This window comes from Stomoxys calcitrans, chromosome 1, assembly GCF_963082655.1.
Source record: "Stomoxys calcitrans chromosome 1, idStoCalc2.1, whole genome shotgun sequence".
Classification (NCBI taxonomy): Eukaryota; Metazoa; Arthropoda; class Insecta; order Diptera; family Muscidae; genus Stomoxys; species Stomoxys calcitrans.
This window is the reverse complement of record NC_081552.1, coordinates 72,997,037-73,018,886: the sequence shown is the minus strand read 5'-3', so window position 1 is coordinate 73,018,886 and position 21,850 is coordinate 72,997,037. Positions and strand designations below refer to the sequence as shown.

At 34.7% G+C, this 21,850-nt stretch overlaps 1 protein-coding gene across 1 annotated transcript in view; it reads left to right on the top strand.

Moving 5' to 3' along the window:
- The first annotated feature begins 760 nt into the window (after positions 1-760).
- LOC106085593 (uncharacterized) overlaps positions 761-21,850 on the top strand; it is a 29,404-nt gene continuing 8,314 nt past the window's right edge. The window contains exon 1 of the mRNA XM_059360681.1: positions 761-1,255. Within this exon, the coding sequence (XP_059216664.1) occupies positions 1,096-1,255 (160 nt within the window). The 5' untranslated portion in view covers positions 761-1,095. The remainder of the gene's footprint in view (positions 1,256-21,850) is intronic.

Sequence of the window (21,850 nt, the reverse complement as noted above, 5' to 3'; positions counted from 1 at the left end):
TCCATTAAGGAACAGGGGCAAAATTCTCACATATCAATGATAAGGGGCCCTATTTTGTATAGCCGAGTCTAGACATGGCCAACTATATATTTCGCGATATTTTTCTGTGATTACTTTTTTAGATGAGATTTTAATATTTTCAAACACAAAACTAATAGATTTTAAAGCAAAAAAAACTTGGTAATTTCATTTATTAGTACATTCCTTCATTACTAATGGTAAATATTTAATTAAATTGTTCTTTTATCATTGATAACTGAGCAGTTTTAAAAAGAGTAATGGCGAAAAAATGGGTTTTCGACGGTGAAAACGAACACAGTACCAGCCGTTATAAGAAGGAAATAACTACCGCTGAGAACATTTTTCTGATGTTCTCGCCAGAATTCGAACCCAGACCTTCAGCGTCATAGGCGGATATGGACATAATATTCATAAATAATAAGGGAACTTCCTATTGAAATGTAAAGATAAGATGGTGGACTTTTATAATTGTTAGAAAATATTTTACAATTATGTATGCCCAAAAACGGCACATTTTTTTCTTAAATTGCTAGAGTTTGGTGACATCTATTGTACATTAATGTAATAAAAATGTGGTGTAAATCGCTAAACAAAATATTTTCTAAAATAATTTCCTAAATCGATATGGTATTATCACATTTTATGCTTCTTCTTTATGTCTTCAAGATATAAAGTGGCAACACAAAAAGTAATATGGCAACATTATGTCATTAATTGACATTTTGCTGTCAAATGTGTCAGTATATACTTGGAGAGCAGTCGATATTTTTTTGCAATCCGAATTGTTCAACAATTTAAGCGTAGTGTGTGTTTTTCTTTTACCATTTTTGAGCGATCGCGATGAGAATTTGTTTTAGCTTTTAAAAATACCATCTTTCTCCCATAACACTAACAACAACTCAGCGCGAGTGAGTGAATATTGTGCCTATGCAACTGTGAGTGTGAAGCAGTGTTGCGGTCTCGTTAAACGCGAACGAACCCTACACTTTTGTTGGTGTTTGGTTATCATCGTTACGGTTACCACATATCCAAAGACTAGCAGCAGAGTAAACCTCTCAAAGACTTTGTGTCAACATGCAAGTAAATGAACAGCAAAATATACAGGCAAGCGCCCGTTTATGTGATGCCATTAAATGGCATCCCTGCCTTTATGATTCCAAATCAAAAGTGTATCAAATGAAACATGCGGTCGATGCAGCTTGGCGCTCTATAGCAAATGAATGCGAAGATACAGGTAAGAGCAGCTGATGAGTGTAGGGTAGATATGAATTATATTTTCTTTAAGTAATCGCCTTACACACATATGTGCTCGAGCTGTTTCTCTGGCACACACACGTTTGTTTTTGTAGTTCTTCGCTTTGGCGTACTTTATGTTTTACCCCATTTCTCTTATTGCCGATTGTTTTGTGTGTGCTAGCATTCTAGTTGTGTTATCGCAGTTTGTGTGTTACTGCAAATGGCAACTAGGGGCTTTTAAACTGTGAGCGATTTAAGTAAGGCCGTGCAGGGTTGCTAATTTGATGGAAATTTTAAATTTCATTAGGAATGAAGTGTGTTTTCGATTTAACAATTCTTTAACTGTCAACGTGTTTACACTGAATCTAAATAAAATGAATATATTGTTTGGCTTAATAAAATATAATAGTCCAAACTTTATAAAATAAAAACTCCTAAAAATATAATCTCAAGTTAAATACATTTGTTCAGGTTACAGTTATGAAGATAGCGGTATGTGATCAGCTTATGTACAATGTCACACAGTCGGAAGAGAAATATATATTTTTCCTTAAAAAATTTTCTGGTACTTTATCCCCTTGTTTCGCCGATTACTTTTTTTAGGTAAAGCAAAAAAAAAATTGCTGAGTTCATTCAAAGCATTCCCTCATAACTTATGGTAAAATTTTAATAAAGTGTAATTTGATCATTGTTGTTTGTGTAGTTTTTCATCAAAGTAATCGCGAAAACCATGGGTTTTGAACGGTGGAAAACGAACATAGTACAGCCCTAAGTGGATAGTACTACACTTAATAAAGACTTTAAACGTTCAATTTACGTAGGGCCATCCTACAAGTGATATTTTTAAGATGTATGCTAAGATATAGATTTTATTCAAATTGAATCAAAGTCCAAAAAACGGGGTATTATTTATTATGCCATTCCGTTATAAATATAAATTGTATATTTTCTAGATCTTGGGAAAACAAACCAAGACGATATAGCCATCTCCGTCCGTCTGTCTTTTGTAATCACGCTGCAGTCTTTATAAATGAAGATATTGAGCTGAAACGAGATTTTTTGTGTTGTCCATAGGCAGATAATGGCTATATCTTGATATAGACCGATCTCCCGATTTAAAGTGTTAGTCCTATTAAACTCGCATTTATCAGCTAGTTGGGCTGAAATTTAGCACAATGAGTTGTATTACGCCCATCGTAATTCTTGCTGAGTATGGTCTAGATAGATCCATATTCGGATATAGGTACCACCAGGGACGTAGCCAGGGGGGGGGGAGGGTCTCGAGACCGTCCCCCACCCAAAATATGATTTTGTCCATAGAAAAAAAAATTATATTAAATTTGTTCTAAACACAAAATTTTAGTAAAACTTTTTAAATGGCAAAATTTCATATATATAATATTTTATAGAGACAAACTTTTGATCAAACCAGGACCACCACAAAATTATTTTTCTTAAGCAAAAAGTTTTAGTAAAATTTTTTCTAAACAAATTTTAATAAAATTTTTTCTAAACAAATTTTAATAAAATTTTTCCTAAAGACAAAACTTTAGCATAATATTTAAAAAAAAAAATTTTACAAATTTTCCTAACGACAAAATTTCAATAATTCAGCGTAACATTCTCTTAAGCCCTGATCGGATCTCCCACGAAATTATTTTTTTTAACGACAAAATTTCATTAAAATTTTTCCTAAAGGCAACATTTCTATAAGAGCTTTTCTAAATACTAAATTTTTTCTAAAGACTATATTTCAGTGAAAATTTTTCTAAAGACAAACTTGTGCTCAAAATTTTAATAAAATTTTTTGTGCCTGCTCAATGCATTTTCCGACACTGCATTTTGCTTAAACATTTTTTAAGTTTTTTTTTTTAATTTCGAGATTGTTTTTATTATGCTTTTCTGTCCCAAGTAGAAACAAAAAAGAAATGAAAAATCACAAAATTGAAAGACATTTTCTCTAAAGGCAAAATTTCAATGAAATATGAGCAAAATGTGCTCAGGCCCGGGCATCCCCAAAATTATTTTTTCTAAAAGAAATATTTCGATAAATTTCAATAGCATCTTTTTACTCGAAAACATTTTCCCAACATTATTTCCATAGACAATTTTCAATAAATATTTTTAAAGAAAAAATTTTAACCCATTACGCTTGACTCTCGATTTCCTTGCCCAATTTGGATGAAATTTCATATATTCATAATTTAAAGCATTTATATTGACGTAGTAATTTTTTTAAACTTTTTTAACAACAATTTTTTTTAAGAAAATTTGTAAAAATTTTGGAAAAAAAAGATCTTCTTTATATTTCCTACGCCACAATGAACTTGCAATGAATTTTATAACCATTTAGCAAAGAAAGGTGGATTTATTTGCATTGACATAAAGTAGCATCTGCTGGGTTATCGCCATAAATTTATTTTTTTAATATAGAAACCATCAAATGAAAAAATGAATTCCAGAAATCTAACTCCTAAGAATTTTGAGAAAATTTTTGTTGGCTATTTTTGGATGTAAAAAATTGCCGATTTTCGACAAATCAATTTCCCCCAAAACATAACCTTATATAATGGGAATTTTTTAACAATAAAAAGATTACAATGAGAAGATCTGAATACCCACCTTAAGTAAGGAAATGTGTTAAAATCATATCAGTCGGAAAACTTTTATCTATGAGAGCCTATTTTATATTACACTTACGGTTCTCGCTAGGTCATTTGACATCAATTATTTATTGATTTCATCTACCGAGTAAAAATTATTGGACGTGGAAATTTCTTCGTACTTCTGATTTCTAGTTCTACCACACACGGCAATAATTGAATATAATTTTTACCGCACATCTTTTCCATCAAAAGCATATTTTCGATCGATTTCAATAAAGTTTGGAGGAGATATTAACGGCATCAGTTAAGAGCTGGTCGTAAAAATTGATCAAAATTTATTTTTTGGAAATATTTAACATTTATAGTTGCAAAATTTTTTCAATATGTTTATGGAAATAAAAGTCATTTAAAACCAATTGACCGACACAACAATAACCTCCTGAAATCATAAAACTAGTTTGAGAGCAAATTAAAATTAGAGCAAAAGAAAAAATTTCATCAAAATACTGGAGGGGATTCGCCGAAAACTTCACTATAAAACTAAGATATTCGCAAAGACAACGACACTTTAAAGACTTTGAAATATTAGGATCGGCCTATAAATAGTGTGTTCACAAGTAGTATAAAATTCAGCTTTGACTTTAATCAAATGTCACCGCCGATAAGTCAGATCCTGCACCTAGTAGCGACCACAATTTTCAAAGAAAGTTTGAGTTATCTTTATCAATTTCACAGAAACAGAAGAATTTTGCCAATTTTCGATTTTGAAAAAATTATTCGTAACTCCAATAACTTTTGACTGAAGGATCAGACCTTGACCTATATTGCAGCAAAAATATCGCGGCTTTACAAAGGATTTGACCTTGACCTATATTGCTGCAAAAATATCGCGGCTGTTAAAAAATTAAATATCTGATCAGAAATGTCTCCGAAAAACACAAGATATGGCCTCTGCGAAGATATTTGTTAGTCGAATATCGGGGACACGCGCAGCAATTGGACTTCTAAGGCCCTGAAATATTGCATAGAATTGTGGTTCAAACTTCAGCTACAACCATTTAAAATTTCTTGAAAATATCTGAAGAAGATATCTGTCCAGTTTATTTCCACTATATGTTTTATATCCCACTGTGCGCCAGGGTTGGGTTACCTTCTCAACAACAAAAATATATACCCAAATAAAACAACCTTGATTGGTACGGTAGTTTAACGGGCAAAACAGAATGAGCGCGTTGAACTATGTTTTTGAGCGTCGCGCTGCAAAAATGAAACTCTGCACACAAAATAAATGCTGAAAAGTTAAAAAATGTTCAACTTTGACGCCCGAAAGCGAGCGTCATTCTGTGTTGCCACATGTGAAATAAAGTTTAAGTCGTCAAAAAATTGTTAATTTTTGCGAGTTGATTTTTGAAATTTTTTGCAGAGTTGCATTTTTCAACGCGATGCCTCTCAACGCGCTCATTCTGTTTAGGCCTTAAGGGTCATATTAATTTTACGGCCAACACAGAATGAGTTGAGCGTTGCGTTGAAAATGGAAATCTGCAAACAAACGCGCAAAAGTTAAAGAATTTTCAACTTTGACAATATAAATGGGTCGTTATTATGTGCTGCCATACGTGAAGTAGTGTTTTTAGGATTCAAAGTTAAAAAGTGTTTATCTTATGCGCGTTACTTTTTGAAATTTGTTTGCAGATGTGAATTTTGTTATGTATCGCTCAAAAACAAAGCTCAACGCGCTCATTATTTTTGGCCACTATTTTGTTGCTTAGATCTTGAATATCAGATAAAGCAATAGAATCACATCTGTGAAAAAACTTTACTCAATTGACCGCATGGCATGATCAGTTGCCAGGCAAATTTGTAAATTTAAATTTTTTTGTTGTTGTCAGAAAGCGTTGCAGACAAAAAAGTTTTCAAAAACCAAGGCTAAAATTGCTTTGTCGAACAATTTTTTCAAAAAAATTCTCAAAAAATTTTTTTTTGTTGAAAAAATCACATTTTCTTATTTACATAGAATTTTTTTAAGTGGTAAAAAATGTGCAGGCGCCTTATAATTTGGAAATAGTGTCAGATAGCGCGGAAGGCGAAATAACTTCTTTAAAAAATCGGGCAATTTATTGTTTTGCTATGATAAAATACCAAATATTTTTTTGTAAGCCTGATACTGAGTTCGTCTTTTCGCCCGAACATCTGTCAAAACGGAGCATAAAAAAAATGTGGCGAAGAATATGTGAACACATTCCGTAGAAGTGGTGCTGAGTCTATGAGTAAAAAAGAAGCGACATGTCGCTGCGCCAATACAAATTTGGCTTTAATTAATTGCTCTCGAACTGGGTCACAAGCAACTTCATTCCATAGTCGTTGTCTTTGTTGGGTATCTTTAAGTGTGTTTGTGTACTCAAAAATTTGTGCAATTTTGCACAAAGTGTTACTGACTATTTTCTAGCAGAAGAGAGCCGGACAGTGGGTGAGAGCAAGCTTAGTTTTGAGAATTTGATAATTGAGAGCTTGCCAATTTTACTGGAGGTTTTTTTCAGCGGAAATTTGAAGCAATTCTATTAAATGGTAAAGGCTATTCTTACTTTCCTGCTAATTTTGACTGGAAAATTACGCGAACATACCTTTTGTTGACATTTGTTATATAATGAATTAGTACAGGCCTGTTCCGGTAATCGAAAATCGCAAAAAAATTAAAATCGGTCAGACTTGTCTCTGAGAATTCAGAATAAATGCACTGATTGCATTATAATTATTTTTTAAAATTGTTCTATATAGTGCATTGCTGCATTTCTATAGAATTAAATCACATCTTTATAATCCATTTTTAAGCCCTTTTTACATAGTATTTGATTTAAATTTATTTAACAACACTCCAAATTCATCGCTGTCGCTGTTGGTACATTTTGCGAATCCATTGCAGACACATAGGAAAATAAACAGCTGATAACATTTTCCTTCAAAATATTGCAAAATACGTCAGAAAATTAAAAATATATAAACGATTATTAAATTAAGGACATACTTTAGCTTTTTTCAATTCGTACAAATGCTTTCGGGCCTTTGCAAGGCGTTTTCTATTAAATCTGGCAAATTTTGGTCTGTTGTTCTGTTTTTGCCATTTTTACCAGCTATTAAAACCCTGCGTGCAACGAATTGTGCCTGTCAGAATAAGAAGCGGTGGCGTGGCAAAATATGATTTTCGTTTTGCATTTTATCATCATAGAATTCCAAAACCAAAAAAGAACAAATGTTGACAATGAAGTATAATTATTTTTATACCCCCCACCATAGGATGGGGGTATACTAATTTTGTCATTCTGTTTGTAACACCTCGAAATATGCGTCTGAGACCCCATAAGGTATACATATATATTCTTGATCGTCATGTCATTTTAAGTCGATCTAGCCATGTCCGTCTGTCTGTCGAAAGCACGCAAACTTTCGAAGAAGTAAAGCTAGGCGCTTGAAGTTTTGCGCAAATACTTTTTATTAGTGTAGGTCGGTTGGGATTGTATAAGGGCCAAATCGGTCAATGTTTTAATATAGCTGCCATATAAGCCGATCTTGTATTTGACTATTTGAGCCTCCAGAGGGCGCAATTCCCGTCCGATTTGACTGAAATTTTGCACGTAGTGTTTTGGCATCATTTCCCACAACTGTGGTTGGTATGGTTCATATCGGTCTATGTTTTGATATAGCTGCCATATAAACCGATCTGGAATCTGGACATCTTCACCTTTTAGAGGACGCAATTCTTATCCGATTTGGCTGCAATTTTGCACGTGGTGTTTTGGTATTATTTCCAACAACTGTGCTAAGTACGATTCAAATTGGTACATAACCTGATATAGCTGCCATATAAACCGATCTGAGATTTTGACTTCTTAAGCCTCTAGAGGGCGCAATTCTCATTAGATTTGGCAGAAATTTCGTACAACGGATTTTCTCATGACTTTAAACATTCGTGTTTAATATGGTCTGAATCGATCTATAGCTTGACACAGCACCCATATAAACTGATCTCCCTGATTTGACTCATTTCTGCTACAGCTGTCCCTACACCACATTGAATATGCAGGCAAAGTCGTCGAATTTAAAAATTGCTGAAATTTGATATGTAGAATTTCGATCAAAATCCGTACATATTGTAAGAGCCATAGAGTAAATCGTTGTGCAAATTTTTGAGAAGATCGATTGATAAATGGTTTAGGAAAAACCTTTAAAGTGAAAATCGGGGGATGCATTTATATGGGATGTATATCTTAAATTAAACAAATTTCTATGAAATTCATCATTCAAAATTCATCGTGCCTAATTTTGTGAAGATCCGGTTAACAACTTACTAAATTATTGATTATTATTCAAATTGGGATGAATATATATATGGGAGCTACATCTACATCTGAACCGATTTCTATTTAATTCAATAGCAATACCGGGAGTCATAAGGGCAAAATAATTGCAATACTAGTCCAAGCTTGTAGTTACGACTTCGGTTTGATAAAACAAATTTGTATTGTGTATTGTTGACCTTCTTCGATTATAATTACGTTTGGCTTGAGGTCATGTACAATATATATATATATATATATATATATATATATATATATATATATATATATATATATATATATATATATATATATATATATATATATATATATATATATATATTTTTTTTTTTTTTTTTTTCGATAACCTTTTGCCCTCTTCCTGGCAAATTTTGTATTCCACGCTCATAGAACTTCTGGCCTTTATCTGCAAAAAACTGAACCAAGTGCGATTTTATAGCCTCATCATTGCCGAAAGTTTTACCATTTAAGGAGTTCTGCAAAGATCGAAATAAATGGTAGTCTGATGGTGCAAGGTCAAGGCTATATGGTGGATGCATCAAAAGTTCCCAACCAAGCTCACTCAGTTTTTGGCGAGTGACCAAAGATGTGTGCGGTCTAGCGTTGTCTTGGTGGAATATGACACCTTTACGAGCGACCAATTGTCGCTTCTCCTTGATGGCTGTATTCAATTTGTCCAATTGTTGACAGTAAACATCGGAATTAATCCTTTGGTTCCTTGGAAGCAGCTCAAAATATACCACACCCTTCTAATCGCACCAAACAGACAGCATAACCTTCTGCCTTTGAAGTGGTTTGAGCTGGTTCACCATGCTTGGACCATGATCGTTTTCGACTAACGTTGTTGTAAACAATCCACTTTTCATCTCCAGTTATGATTCGTTTTAAAAACGGATTGAATTCATTGCGTTTAAGGTGCATAAGGTGCACAAGCGTTGATTCGGTTTGTTAAATGAATTTCTTTCAATACATGTTGTACCCAAATATCAAGCTTTTTAACCAGTCCAAGACTATTTATGTGATAATTAACGGTTGATTTTGGTATATTTAACTTCTCTCCTATCTCACGCTCAGTTACATGACGATCCAATTCGATTAATGCTTAAAATTTGCTTAAAAACGCCGACTATATGAAAAATCAGCAATTACTTTTTGGGCAACCCAATATATATATATATATATATATATATATATATATATATATATATATATATATATATATATATATATATATATATATATATATATATATATATATATATATATATATATATGCATACATATATAATTAAAAACAGGAAAGAGCGTGCTAAGTTCGGCCGGACCGTATCTTATATATCCTCCACTATGGATAGTATTTGTCGAGTTCTCTTATCTCGGTATCTCTTTTTAGGCAAACAAAGAATAATGAATAAGAACTATAATGCTATTGGAGCTATATGAAGTTGTTATCCGATTCGGACCATAAATTAATTGAATGCTAAACATTTTAGAAGCTTGCAATTTTGCACAAATACTTGATATTAATGTAGGTCGATTGGGATTGTAAATGGCCCAAATCTGTCCATGTTTTCATATAGCTGTCATATAACCGATCTTGGATCTTAACTTCTTGAGCCGCTAGAGGACACAATTCTTTGGCTGAGACTTTACATGAGGTGTTTTATTACGACTTCCAACAACTGTGCTGAGTATGGTTGAAATAAGTCCATAACCTAATATAGCTGTCATGTGAACCGATCTGGGGTCTTGACTTCTTGAGCGTCTAGAGGGCGCAATTCCTTTCTGATTTGGCTGAAATTTTGCACGACGTGTTTTGTTACGACTTTCAACAACTGTGCTAAGTATGCTTGAAATCGGTTCATAACCTGATATAGCTGCCATATAAACCGATCTTGAATCTTGACTTATTGAGCCACTAGATAGCGCAATTCTTATCCGACAACAGTGTCAAATATGGTTTAAATCGATCCATGACCTGATATAGCTGTTATATAAACCAATCTGGTATCTTGACTCCTTGAGCCTCCAGAGGGGGTAATTATTATCCGATTTGGCTGAAATTTTGTACAACGGCTTCTCCTATGACCTTCAATATACGTGTTAGATATGGACCGAATCGGTCTATAGCCTGATAAAGCTCCCATAAAAACCGATCTCTCTATTTTACTTCTTGAGCCCCTAAAGGTCGCAATTCTTATTCGAATTGGCTGAAATTTGACACAATGACTTCTACTACTACTATGGTCTCCAACATTCAATTATGCTCCGAATCGGACCATAACTTGATATAGCTCCAATATTAAATCAATTCTTTTCTTTTATCCTTTGTTTGCCGAAAAAGAAAAGAACTCAACAAATGCGATCTATGGTGGAGAGCACATAAGATTCGGCCCGGCCGAACTTAGCACGTAAAAGCGTGTTTTTATATGGAGTTTGACAGTTGTTCACGTCAAAAACCGAATAGAATACCAACCCTTGGAGGTTTATGGTCTCCACTACTAATCAAAATATAAATTGAATATTAATTTATAAAATTATCTTATAGCATAAAATCTCTCTTAAATGTTACTAATAAACGATAACATACAGTGTACATACAATACACTTACACTGTATGTTATCGTTTATTAGTAACATTTAAGAGAGATTTTATTTATAAATTAAATAATATTCACAATTGTTCACATGTAAATAAAAAGTTAACGGCCTTATTCACAAAACTTAACGTAGATTTGAAACAGGTTTTTTTTGACAGTTTTCTTTTATAGAACTGTCAAGTAAACCTACCCAGCAGGCCGCGTCGTCATGACGTCTGAAAAGTAGGATGCATGGGCATGTTTAATCGTTGAAGACATATAGCCGACAGCCCATACAAATCGTTCATATAATTTTCGCAAAAAACATTCAAGTGACAGGTCTGTTTGAGAGCTCTAAAAATCATCGTTTTTGAAGAAATAATTTAAAAAAAATTAAATTTCTCAATAATAAAAAATTGTGCTGACTTGCTCTTGGACACGGTTAGTGAATCCGTCAACAATCAAATTTTATAAAAGACAATACGTAAGACATCTCAGCAGATATGCCATATCGGTGACAAATTCAAATTGTCTTAAAGAAGTCTTTGAAGACATTGTTATGATAGACGTTTCGACTGTTGGGTATTTTAAGGCTTCATTACGTTTTGAAAATAAGGCCGTACATTTTTCTTTCATAACAAGCTATGGCAATAAATCTGTTCGGCCCAATAAAAGGCGTTGAGAAGCGTCACGTTAAAAAATGCAACTCTGCAAGCAAATGTTAAAAAAGCAACTCGCGAAAGTTAAAATTTTATTTTGACACACAAAAACACTACTTCACCCGTGGCAACACAAAATGACGCTCGTTTGCAAGCGTCAAAGTTGAAATTTTTTAAATTTTTCCGTGTTGCTTTTGTGGAATTTGTGTGCCGAGTTGCATTTCTGTTCGGTCTATAATACGATCTGGAAAATGTTCAGGTCGGACAACGAGAGGCCTATAGACCAAATTTAGGCGAAATGGGGTCACAAACTGGGCTTTTATGGGTTTAAGACCCTTAATTGACCGATCGCTTCATATGGCAGCTATATCTTAATATAGTTCGATCTGGACCAAACTGGTTGCGGATGTCAATGTTCTAAATTTCAATAAAATCGGGTAATAAACGCGCCCTTAACTCGGTTCGGATGTCGGGGCCTTAGTACAACTCACGGTTAATAATACAACGAAATCAGATAATACATGCGGCTTTCTGGGCTTATGACCCTAAACCGGAAGATCGGTCCATATGGCAGTTATATCTAAATATGATACGATTTTGCTCGTTTAAGAACTTGACCTGCGTATAGACAAAATACGGATCTGTGCCAAACTAGCTTAATATCTCAATTTTTGAAGGCTGTAGCGTGACGACAACAGACGGCCATTCACAAATACATCGTTAAATCATCTTAGAATATTACGACGATTCAGAATTCTTTGCAGGTTCGGAAATGGATATTTCGATGTGTTGCAAACGGAATGACTAAATGAATATACCTCCTTTCCTATGCTGGTGGATATAAAAATCCATGGAGTTTGTTGCTTGATCCATTTTAGTTTCTGCATATAAAAAGAACTTGAAAAATGCGTTCAATGGTGGATGGTATATAATAATCGGCGCTATCGGCGCTTAGCTCGCTTTCACTTTAAGGCGAAACTTTTTAATCAGCGGCCGAATTACTGCATACGTGAACGAGTAAAATTCTTCGAACATTTTTGTTTTGGCATTGCCGCATTCGTTATCGAATAAGCACTATCGAAATTTGAGATTATGGCATTCGTTCACGAGTGCATAATCGAGTGTCAGCTGTTCGAAATCCACTCGTCAGCTCAGGAACAATCGAATAGAATATTCAAAACAAAAGTTAAAAGTATTTTAGTGTATTATAATATGAAAAAAGGAAATAGACACTTTTTTCGTGTTTAGGGCTAATTTACACAAAATAAATGGGCGGAAAAGGATGAAATGGCTCAATTCATGACAATCCGAATTTGACAAAAATACATTGTCAAATTTTAGCCAAGGGAAGGCAACATCTAAAAGACGATGGGAGGAGTAGTCCCACCAGTTAAATTCCTATAAGCCACCAACAACACCATGATGCCAAATCTTGGGGAATGTAAGAAATAACCAATTGCAGCTTTGGTGGTACAGCGGTAGACATGAGCCTTTTGAAGTTTAGCTCAAATCAGTCAAAGTAAATGCGACTTATTATCGGAAAAACATTTTGGAAGATGCTATGGAGTCGTGGGCACGCAAACATTTCGGTCCAAGATCCAAGCATGGATGCGCTTAAGAAACCCATTGTAAGGGAATGGACCAAAATACCGGCAGATTACTTTCGTGTAGCTTGCAACTCTTGTTTCTACCAACTCAGAGCAAAAGTCTAAACAAAATGTGGTCATATCGAGCAAAAGTAAATGGATCTTGAAATTTAGATTACTTTCACACATTTCTGCAATTTTAATCAATACAAACCATTTTCATACAAACAAATGTGATAGTTTGAATTCGTAACACTTTGTGTCAATTGCCATGTAAATTTAAATAACACGCATTTGTTACTATAATATAAATTTGTTTATTTAGATTGTTTACGCATTGTTCGGCAATAACATTGGATCACTTTTCTCAATAATTTCTCTAGGAACAAGCCAATGTTATTGTCCTCTTCAGAATCAGAGAACGGCAAACACATCAAACGAAATGTATCCAAATTTTTTAATTATTTATTCACGTTTGTTTCCAAAAACTTCAACAAATGCACATTTTATTCAAAAGGCGGGAAGATGGTAATTGCCATTTGTGTTGTTTTGTTTTGCCACAAACATATGTTCAAATCAACTCTGAGGTAAAAAATAATTGGTAACCATTTGAAAAATTTCGATGCGACAGCTTTCGAATGCGGTAATGCATTAAGTACGAAATCTCATTGGTTACAAAAGCGTACTCGATCACGTATGCGGTAATTTGGCCCCTGTTCGATATAATGATTAAACGAAAATTAACTCTAAAGTTATCTCATGTAATGTAATAATTTAAAATTTTTGTTTCGTCAAAATAAAAATTTGTAAACCAAAAAAATGTGTAGGTTTTTTGTTTTGTTTGGTGGTGAGGTCATAGAAATTGTTAACAGTTATGTCTACCTTGAGGTATCATACTATCATTCAATCTCTCGTTTATGAAACATATTCACAAGAAGCTTTCTGGCTTAAAGATTGGCTATAAATTTTTCTTGGGGCAAGTACTTTAATCATCCTGGAATTTCGAAGGAAAATATGATGAGGATATTTAAAGCTTGTTCTCGCTCCATTATGTGCTACGCTGACTAGATCTGGGAATATGAGAAATGTAAAGATGCTGAAAGGTAATTACGGTTTTTTGTCAAGGGAATGCTATACCTTCCTCCAACTACTCCGAACTACTTTTTACATCTAGAAATGGGGTATGATACCATGTATTCATCGACTTCAAAGCCACACTTTAGACATATCGATAGAGTACTAAAGCTTGGCTCACATTGCCTACCACGTATTCTGACCGAGAGAGTTATTGAATTGTTTTTTTTTTTTGGGTGAGAGAGTGGTCGAATATTTGTCAGTCTGTTGCATACGGAGTTCCGAATACTACAATTACATCATTGAAGTCTAAAGACTTTGAAAACTTCTGTGTTGATGCCTCCCATGTTCAATTTCATGGTCCTTATTCACTATTCAGTTACAGTATTTCACCAACACTTACCACAATTTTTTCATGTCGAGCTACTGGGTTAATAATTCGTGCAGGATGTTTCAAAAACAATACCGAAGTTATTGGACTTTATGTAACACGCATGCGTATGAAAACGCGTTCCATTTTATCGGTGTATGTCCATTATATCGTCATTGTACCCTACACCTACACCCTACTGTGGTACAGGGCATTATAACTTAGTGCATTTGTTGGAGGCCACCGTAGCGCAGAGGTTAGCATGTCCGCCTATGACGCTGAACGCCTGGGTTCGAATCCTGGTGAGACCATCAGAAAAAATGTTCAACGTTGGTTTTCCCCTCCTAATGCTGGCAACATTTGTGAGGTACAATGCCATGTAAAACTGCTCTCCAAAGAGGTGTCGCACTGCGGCACGCCGTTCGGGCTCGGCTGTAAAAAAGAAGACCCCTTATCATTGAGCTTAAAACTTAAATCGCACTGCACTCATTGATATGTGAGAACTTTGCCCCTGTTCCTTAGTGGAATGTTCATTGGCAAAATTTGCATTTTTGCATTTGTTTGTAACACCCAAAAGGAAGAGAGATAGACCCATTGATAAGTATACCGATCGACTCAGAATCACTTTCTGATTCTGTTTAGCTATGTCCGTCTGTCTGTCTGTCCGTCTGTCCATGTTAATTTGTGTAGAAACTACAGGTAGCAATTTTCATTTTCGGTCTAGAGACAAAGCCTATTGAAATTGGAAAATATCGGTTCAGATTTGGATATAGCTCCCATTTATATGTTCGTCCGTTTTGCAGTAATAATGCAATAAAATGTGTCATTTGTTAATCGATTCTTTTGAAATTTGGCAGGAAGGATTTCTGGTGAATTTCATAGAAATCGGTTCAGATTTAGATATAGCTCTCGTATATGTATATCGCTCGATTTTCACTCCTAGAGCCACTTCAAGCACATTTATTGTACAATCTTCCCAACATTTTGTACAACGCTTTATTAGATGACTTTCACAATATCCATAAATTTTGGTCGAAATCGGTTCAGATTTAGATATAATTTCAATGTATATGTTCGTCTGATTTTGACAAATATTGCAAAAAAAGTACTCATTTTCTAGCCGATTCTCTCGAAATTTAGCAGAAAAAATTCGCTTCTTACTTCTAATATTACTGGTGAATTTCATAGAAATCGGTTTAGATTTAGATTAAGCTGCCATATATGTTGTATATCGCTCGATTTTCATTCCTAGAACCACTGCAAGCGCATTTATTGACCAAACTTGCTAAAACCTTGTACGATGCTTTCCTCGACAACTTCCACAATATCTATAAAGTTTGCTCGAAATCGGGTCAGATTTAGATATAGCTCCCATATATATGTTCGTCCGATTTTGAGAAATATTGCAATAAAGTGCTAATTTGTTAACAGTTTCTCTCGAAATTTAGCAGGAAGGATTTTCTTATGACTCCTAATATTACTGATGAATTTCATAGAAATTGGTTCAGATCTAGATATAGCTGCCATTTATGTATATCACTTCTTAAGCCACTGCAAGCGCACTTATTGACCAATCTTGCCAAAAATTGTGCACAACGCACAGATTAAGATGTAGCTCCCATATATATGTTCGTCAGATTTCTCAACCGATGTAGTTATAGCGTTTTTAACATATTTGCTTTGCTCGAAATTTGATACGGCGATTTTAATAACCCTTCTGAAAACATTCGCCGAGGTCCATCAAAATTGGTTCAGAATTAGATATAGCTCCCACTTTGTATTTATAGGTTAGGCCCGACTTTTGCCTTTTCGATGGAATAGGAGCTTGCTTTAATCGAAAGAGTTGCATATTAGTATGCAACTAATTCATTAATTAACAAATTAATATGCAGGTAACTTATTGGATAATCCATTTTTTATACTAAATTTTTCGTACGTATCACACGATATGTATGTATCAAGAGGATTGAAATAATGGAGAAATTGTTGTGCTCTCAAAATTTGGCAGCTTATTTTTCTTCAAAGCAAGCAACTCTGCCTAAAAATAAAAAAAATCTAATTTATAACAAAAAGAAAAGAAAGATACACATACACGCCATAGTTGCCTTTACGGGAAAGGAAATAATGCATATTTAGAAAATGCAAACTACGCAAACTGCATGCCTTTGAGAGCAGAATTATTCTTGCGGTAGATAATTCGCATTAATCTTTATTCACAAACGCCACCAAGCAGTCTATGTGCGAAGTTGAAATTCTTTATCTATATATAATTTAGTTGAGTTGAGTCAATATATATCTTTGACAATATATAAGACAAACATATCGTGTGATAGAAGCCTTACTTGGATTTTTGGAAAACTCCAAAAAAATTTTGCAATACATTTATTGTACAATCTTCCCAACATTTTGTACAACGCTTTATTAGATGACTTTCACAATATCCATAAATTTTGGTCGAAATCGGTTCAGATTTAGATATAATTTCAATGTATATGTTCGTCTGATTTTGACAAATATTGCAAAAAAAGTACTCATTTTCTAGCCGATTCTCTCGAAATTTAGCAGAAAAAATTCGCTTCTTACTTCTAATATTACTGGTGAATTTCATAGAAATCGGTTCAAATTAATAAGGCTTCGACTTGGAATGTCTTCGCTCTGATCGTTCAGCTGTTCATTTGGTTAACCCAAATGAACGGCTAGGATCAAATCCTGGGTAGAGCCTCAGAAAAATTTCTCAGTGGTGGGGTTCCTCTCATTAATGCTGTCCACATTAGCGGTGTTATCGGCTATTTAAGACTTTTTAACGGAGAGGTGTGGCTAATCAGCACGCCCTGCGGACTCGGTACGAAGTGGTCCCTGATCATTGGCATACACACAGAAAGCAGATTCGTTGCCACAACCAATTTTTTGCCATCCGAATGCTGATGGTTCCACATACTACGAAGGTTCATAAACAGTTCGGTGGCCACAACCAATGTTGGAATTGAGGTTATTGCCCTATATTGGTACCAAAAATAGTACTGTATGGAACAATTTAATGAGCAGACTTTTGTTATATTTTTTATTTACGTTTCTTTATTTGAAGAATCGCAGTATGTAAATATGCAAGAAGATGACTGCTTTTCTACAATAAACAGAGAAAAATCCAGCTAGGAACCATAAATCTATGTCACATGTCTTGGAAATATTATAACAAAATGGACTACGTTAACATGATGAAATAGCTGCATAACAGTCAATAAGCAACAGCTGAAATATGCAGGCTTATCCAATAAACTCAGTGAGCTCCTTCTAAATATGATGTGTGCGAATTGAAATACAGACTTCTAAAACTTTTAGGTAGTATAATAATTTAAGTCTATACTGGACATTTACTTTTGCACTAATATATTGTGCCATACTTAACGCAGAGGAGAAATAACTTTATTGCTTTTCCGAATGTAAATGACAGTTACAGATTCGGTTAAAATAACTGATTGGTTGAAGTACTAACTAAAACGGAAAATGTTTGTGCTCCGTTAGGAATTTTCAAATAATAAGTACATAGTTGATACAACAACTAGAGGCAAATTAAATTTATTTTTAATGGAAATGATTATCACAGCCAACAGATTGATTATGAACATCTTTATTTAATGCTTTCAATAGTATCGTGATAAAGTTAACTACTGAACTAAGAAAATGACTGATCTTTGGTGCTGACAATTACAAATTATTTACCATTATCATCTATTTAGACCTATAATTGAATTCCGACCAATTATTTCTCTGGGTGTATAACTTTAATCGGACTTTATTCATTCTTAGAATTGCTATTGAAATAGCACTTTCTCCCAGTGACAACAAAAAACTAACGTTTTCAAAAAGGGTAAAAAAAGGCGTGTGTCTTTTTAGCGCTGATTTAGGGAAAATTTTGAACTTTGCATCGTTACACTGAAAAGATTTCCAACTTTTTAAGGAAACACCCACTTTGGTGAAAAATATTTTCCTTAATATGAAGGATTTTTTATACCCTCCACCATACAATGGGGGTATACTAATTTCGTCATCCTGTTTGTAATATCTTGATCGTCGTGACATTTCAAGTCGAACTAGCCATGTCCGTCCGTCTGTCTGTCGAAAGCACGCTAACTTTTTAAGGAGTAAAGCTAGCCGCTTGAAATTTTGCACAAACCCTTCTAATTAGTGTAGGTCGGTTGGGATTGTAAATGGGCCAGATCGGTCCATGTTTTGATATAGCTGCCATATGAACCGATATTAGGTCTTGACTTCTTGAGCCTCTAGAGGGCGTCCGATTTCGTCCGATTTGACTGAATTTTTGCACGTAGTGTTTTGATATCACTTCTCACAACTGTGCCATATATGGTTCAAATCGGTTCATAACCTAATATAGTTGCCATATAAACCGATCTCGGGTCTTGACTCCTTGCGCTTTTAGAAGGCGCAATTCTTATTCGATTTGGCTGTAGTTTTGCACGTGGTGTTTTGGTATCACTTCCAACATTTGTGCGAATGTTGCGCCTTCTAGAGGCTCAAGAAGACAAGACCCAAGATCGGTTTATATGGCAGCTATATCAGGTTATGGATCGATTTGAACCATACTTGGCACAGTTGTTGGATATCATAACAAAACACGTCGTGCAAAATTTCATTCCAATCGGATAAGAATTGCTCACTCTAGAGGCTCAAAAAGTCAAGACCCATGATCGGTTTATACCAACCGACCTACACTAATAAGAAGTATTTGTGCAAAATTTCAAGCGGCTAGCTTTACTCCTTCGGAAGTTAGCATGCTTTCGACAGACAGACGGACGGACATGGCTAGATCGACATAAAATGTCGCGACGATCAAGAATATATGTACTTTATGGAGTCTCAGATGAATATTTCGAGTAGTTACATGCAGAATGACGAAATTAATATACCCCCATCCTATGGTATATACCCTCCACCATGCATCGCATTTGTCGAGTTCTTTTCGCTATCTCTTTTTAGGCAAACAAGAATAATGAATAAAAACTCTTATGCTATTGGAGCTGTATCAAGTTATAGTCCGGTTCGGACTATGAATGAATTGAATGCTGAACATTGTAGAAGTTATTGTGAAATATTTCAGTCCATTCGGATAAGAATTGGATCGGTTTATATGGGAGCTTTATTAAACTATAGATCGATTTAGACTATATTGGACATGCATGTTGAAGGCCATGGGAGAAGCCATTGTTTATGCCAAATCGATTTGTTTCTGTCAAATCGGATGAAAATTGGAAGATCCGATCGGAAGATCCAAGATTGGTTTATATGACACCTATACCAGGTTATGAATCGATTTAGACCATACTTCGCACAGTTGTTGGAAGTCACAACAAAATACTTCTTGCAAATAGGATAAGAATTGCGCCCTCTAGAGGCTTAAGAAATTTAGATCCCAGATCGGTTTATATGGCAGCTATATAAAGTAATTGACCTATTTGAACTATACTAAGAAGAGTTGTTGGACGGGATATCAAAACACCACGTGCAAAATTTCAGTCAAATCGGAAAGGAATGGCGTCCTCTAAAAGCTCAAGAAGTCAAGACTCAAGATCGGTTTATGTGGCATCTATATGAGGCTGTAAACCGATTTGTGCTTAACTTAGCACAGTTGTTGGAAGTGATATTATAACACCATGTGCAAAATTTCATTCAAATCGGACGAGAATTGCGCGTGCTTTCGACAAACAGACGGACGGACGGACATATTTCGAGGAGCTACAAACAGAATGACGACATTAATATACCCCCATCCTATGATGGAGCGTAACAAGGTTGTGTGACGCACGCTACAAAAATTGGAGGTGTCATTCGAGATTAGTGTATATCTTGGTAATTTTAAGCGAGTTTTGTGTAGTTAACCTCAGAAATTATATTTTATGATTTCATGATAAACAACGGACGGTTTTAAATTTGTCTCTAAACAACCCAAAACGTTTAGAATTTTTTATCTAAAGCCGTGAACCCTATGTGAGGCACGCTATATGGCGAACGCTTAATTTTTTCCACAAACTTTTAAATGATCCAGTAAGGAATGACAAACATCGGAGCCGATTAGGAGCTACATATATCTAATTCTGAACCAATTTTAATGGAACTCGGCGGAGGTTTCCAGATTGGTTATAGTATCTGTATCAAATTTCGAGCAAATATGTTCAAATAGTAATAACTACGGCTCTGTAAGTCCAAATAAGGCGATGTTAATATGAATATGGAAGCTAAATAGTAATCTGTAACGATTGTAATATAATTTAACAAAAATGTCAACAGTTGTATGAGAATTTATGGCAATCGGTTGACAAATGACAACATTATTGAAAACTAAAAATCGAAGCCTTCAAAGTGTGGTTGTCTTTGCAAAAATCTCTGTTTTATAGTGAAAGTATTGATAGACATTGATATACATATATACACATATATATGGGACCTATATCCAAATCTCAACCACAGTAGTGGTGTACGCTATAAAAAGGGTGTTATTTTTTTAACGGGATAATGTGTGTTATCCTTTAATAACAAAATTTAAGAGAGATTTCATGCTTTAAGATCAATTTATTAATTAACACGCAATTGTACATCAATTGTATATTTTGACTAGCTGACCCGGGCCCGCTTCGCTGCGCCTTCTTTTACTTTATATGGAGCAAAATTTTCCTTGGAATATTTAATTTCGACAAAGAGCTTTTAGTGAAATTCCATACTACGCTGTTTTGGGGTGTTTTCGGGGGTGAGGTGATCCCCCAGACACTTGGCCCTGAAAAAATATCAGCATCGTGCTCCTCTTTCAAATGCCATTTATTTAAACCCCATATTGCCATTGGCTCAGCGGAGTTTACACGATGAGGCGTCCCCCAAACACATGGCCCCAAAATAGATTATCAAATTCGTATTCTACTCCCAAATACCTTTATTTGAGCCCCATATTGCGATGGTCAGTAAAAATTGCTATTTGTGGGGTATTTTGGGGTAGGGGTAGACCCCCAGAAAATTGGTCCCGAAAATGGGTATCAATTCTTGCTGTACCCCCCAATACTTTTCATTTAAGCTCCACATTGACATGGTCGGTAAATATGCCCAATTAAGGGTGTTTTGGGGATTGGAGTGGTTCCCCTAACGCTAAGACCGGAAAATATAACAGCATCGTGCTCTATTCTCATATATCTATATATAATTTATTTAAACCCCATATTCCCATTGGCCTCAAAATTGGATATCAAATTCGTTTTCTAATTTCACTGAAACTTCTCATTGCAAAAGTCTACAAATATGTCCGGTTTGGGGTATTGACCCTAAAAACTATAAATATATAGTTCCACTCTCTTTATGATATAAAT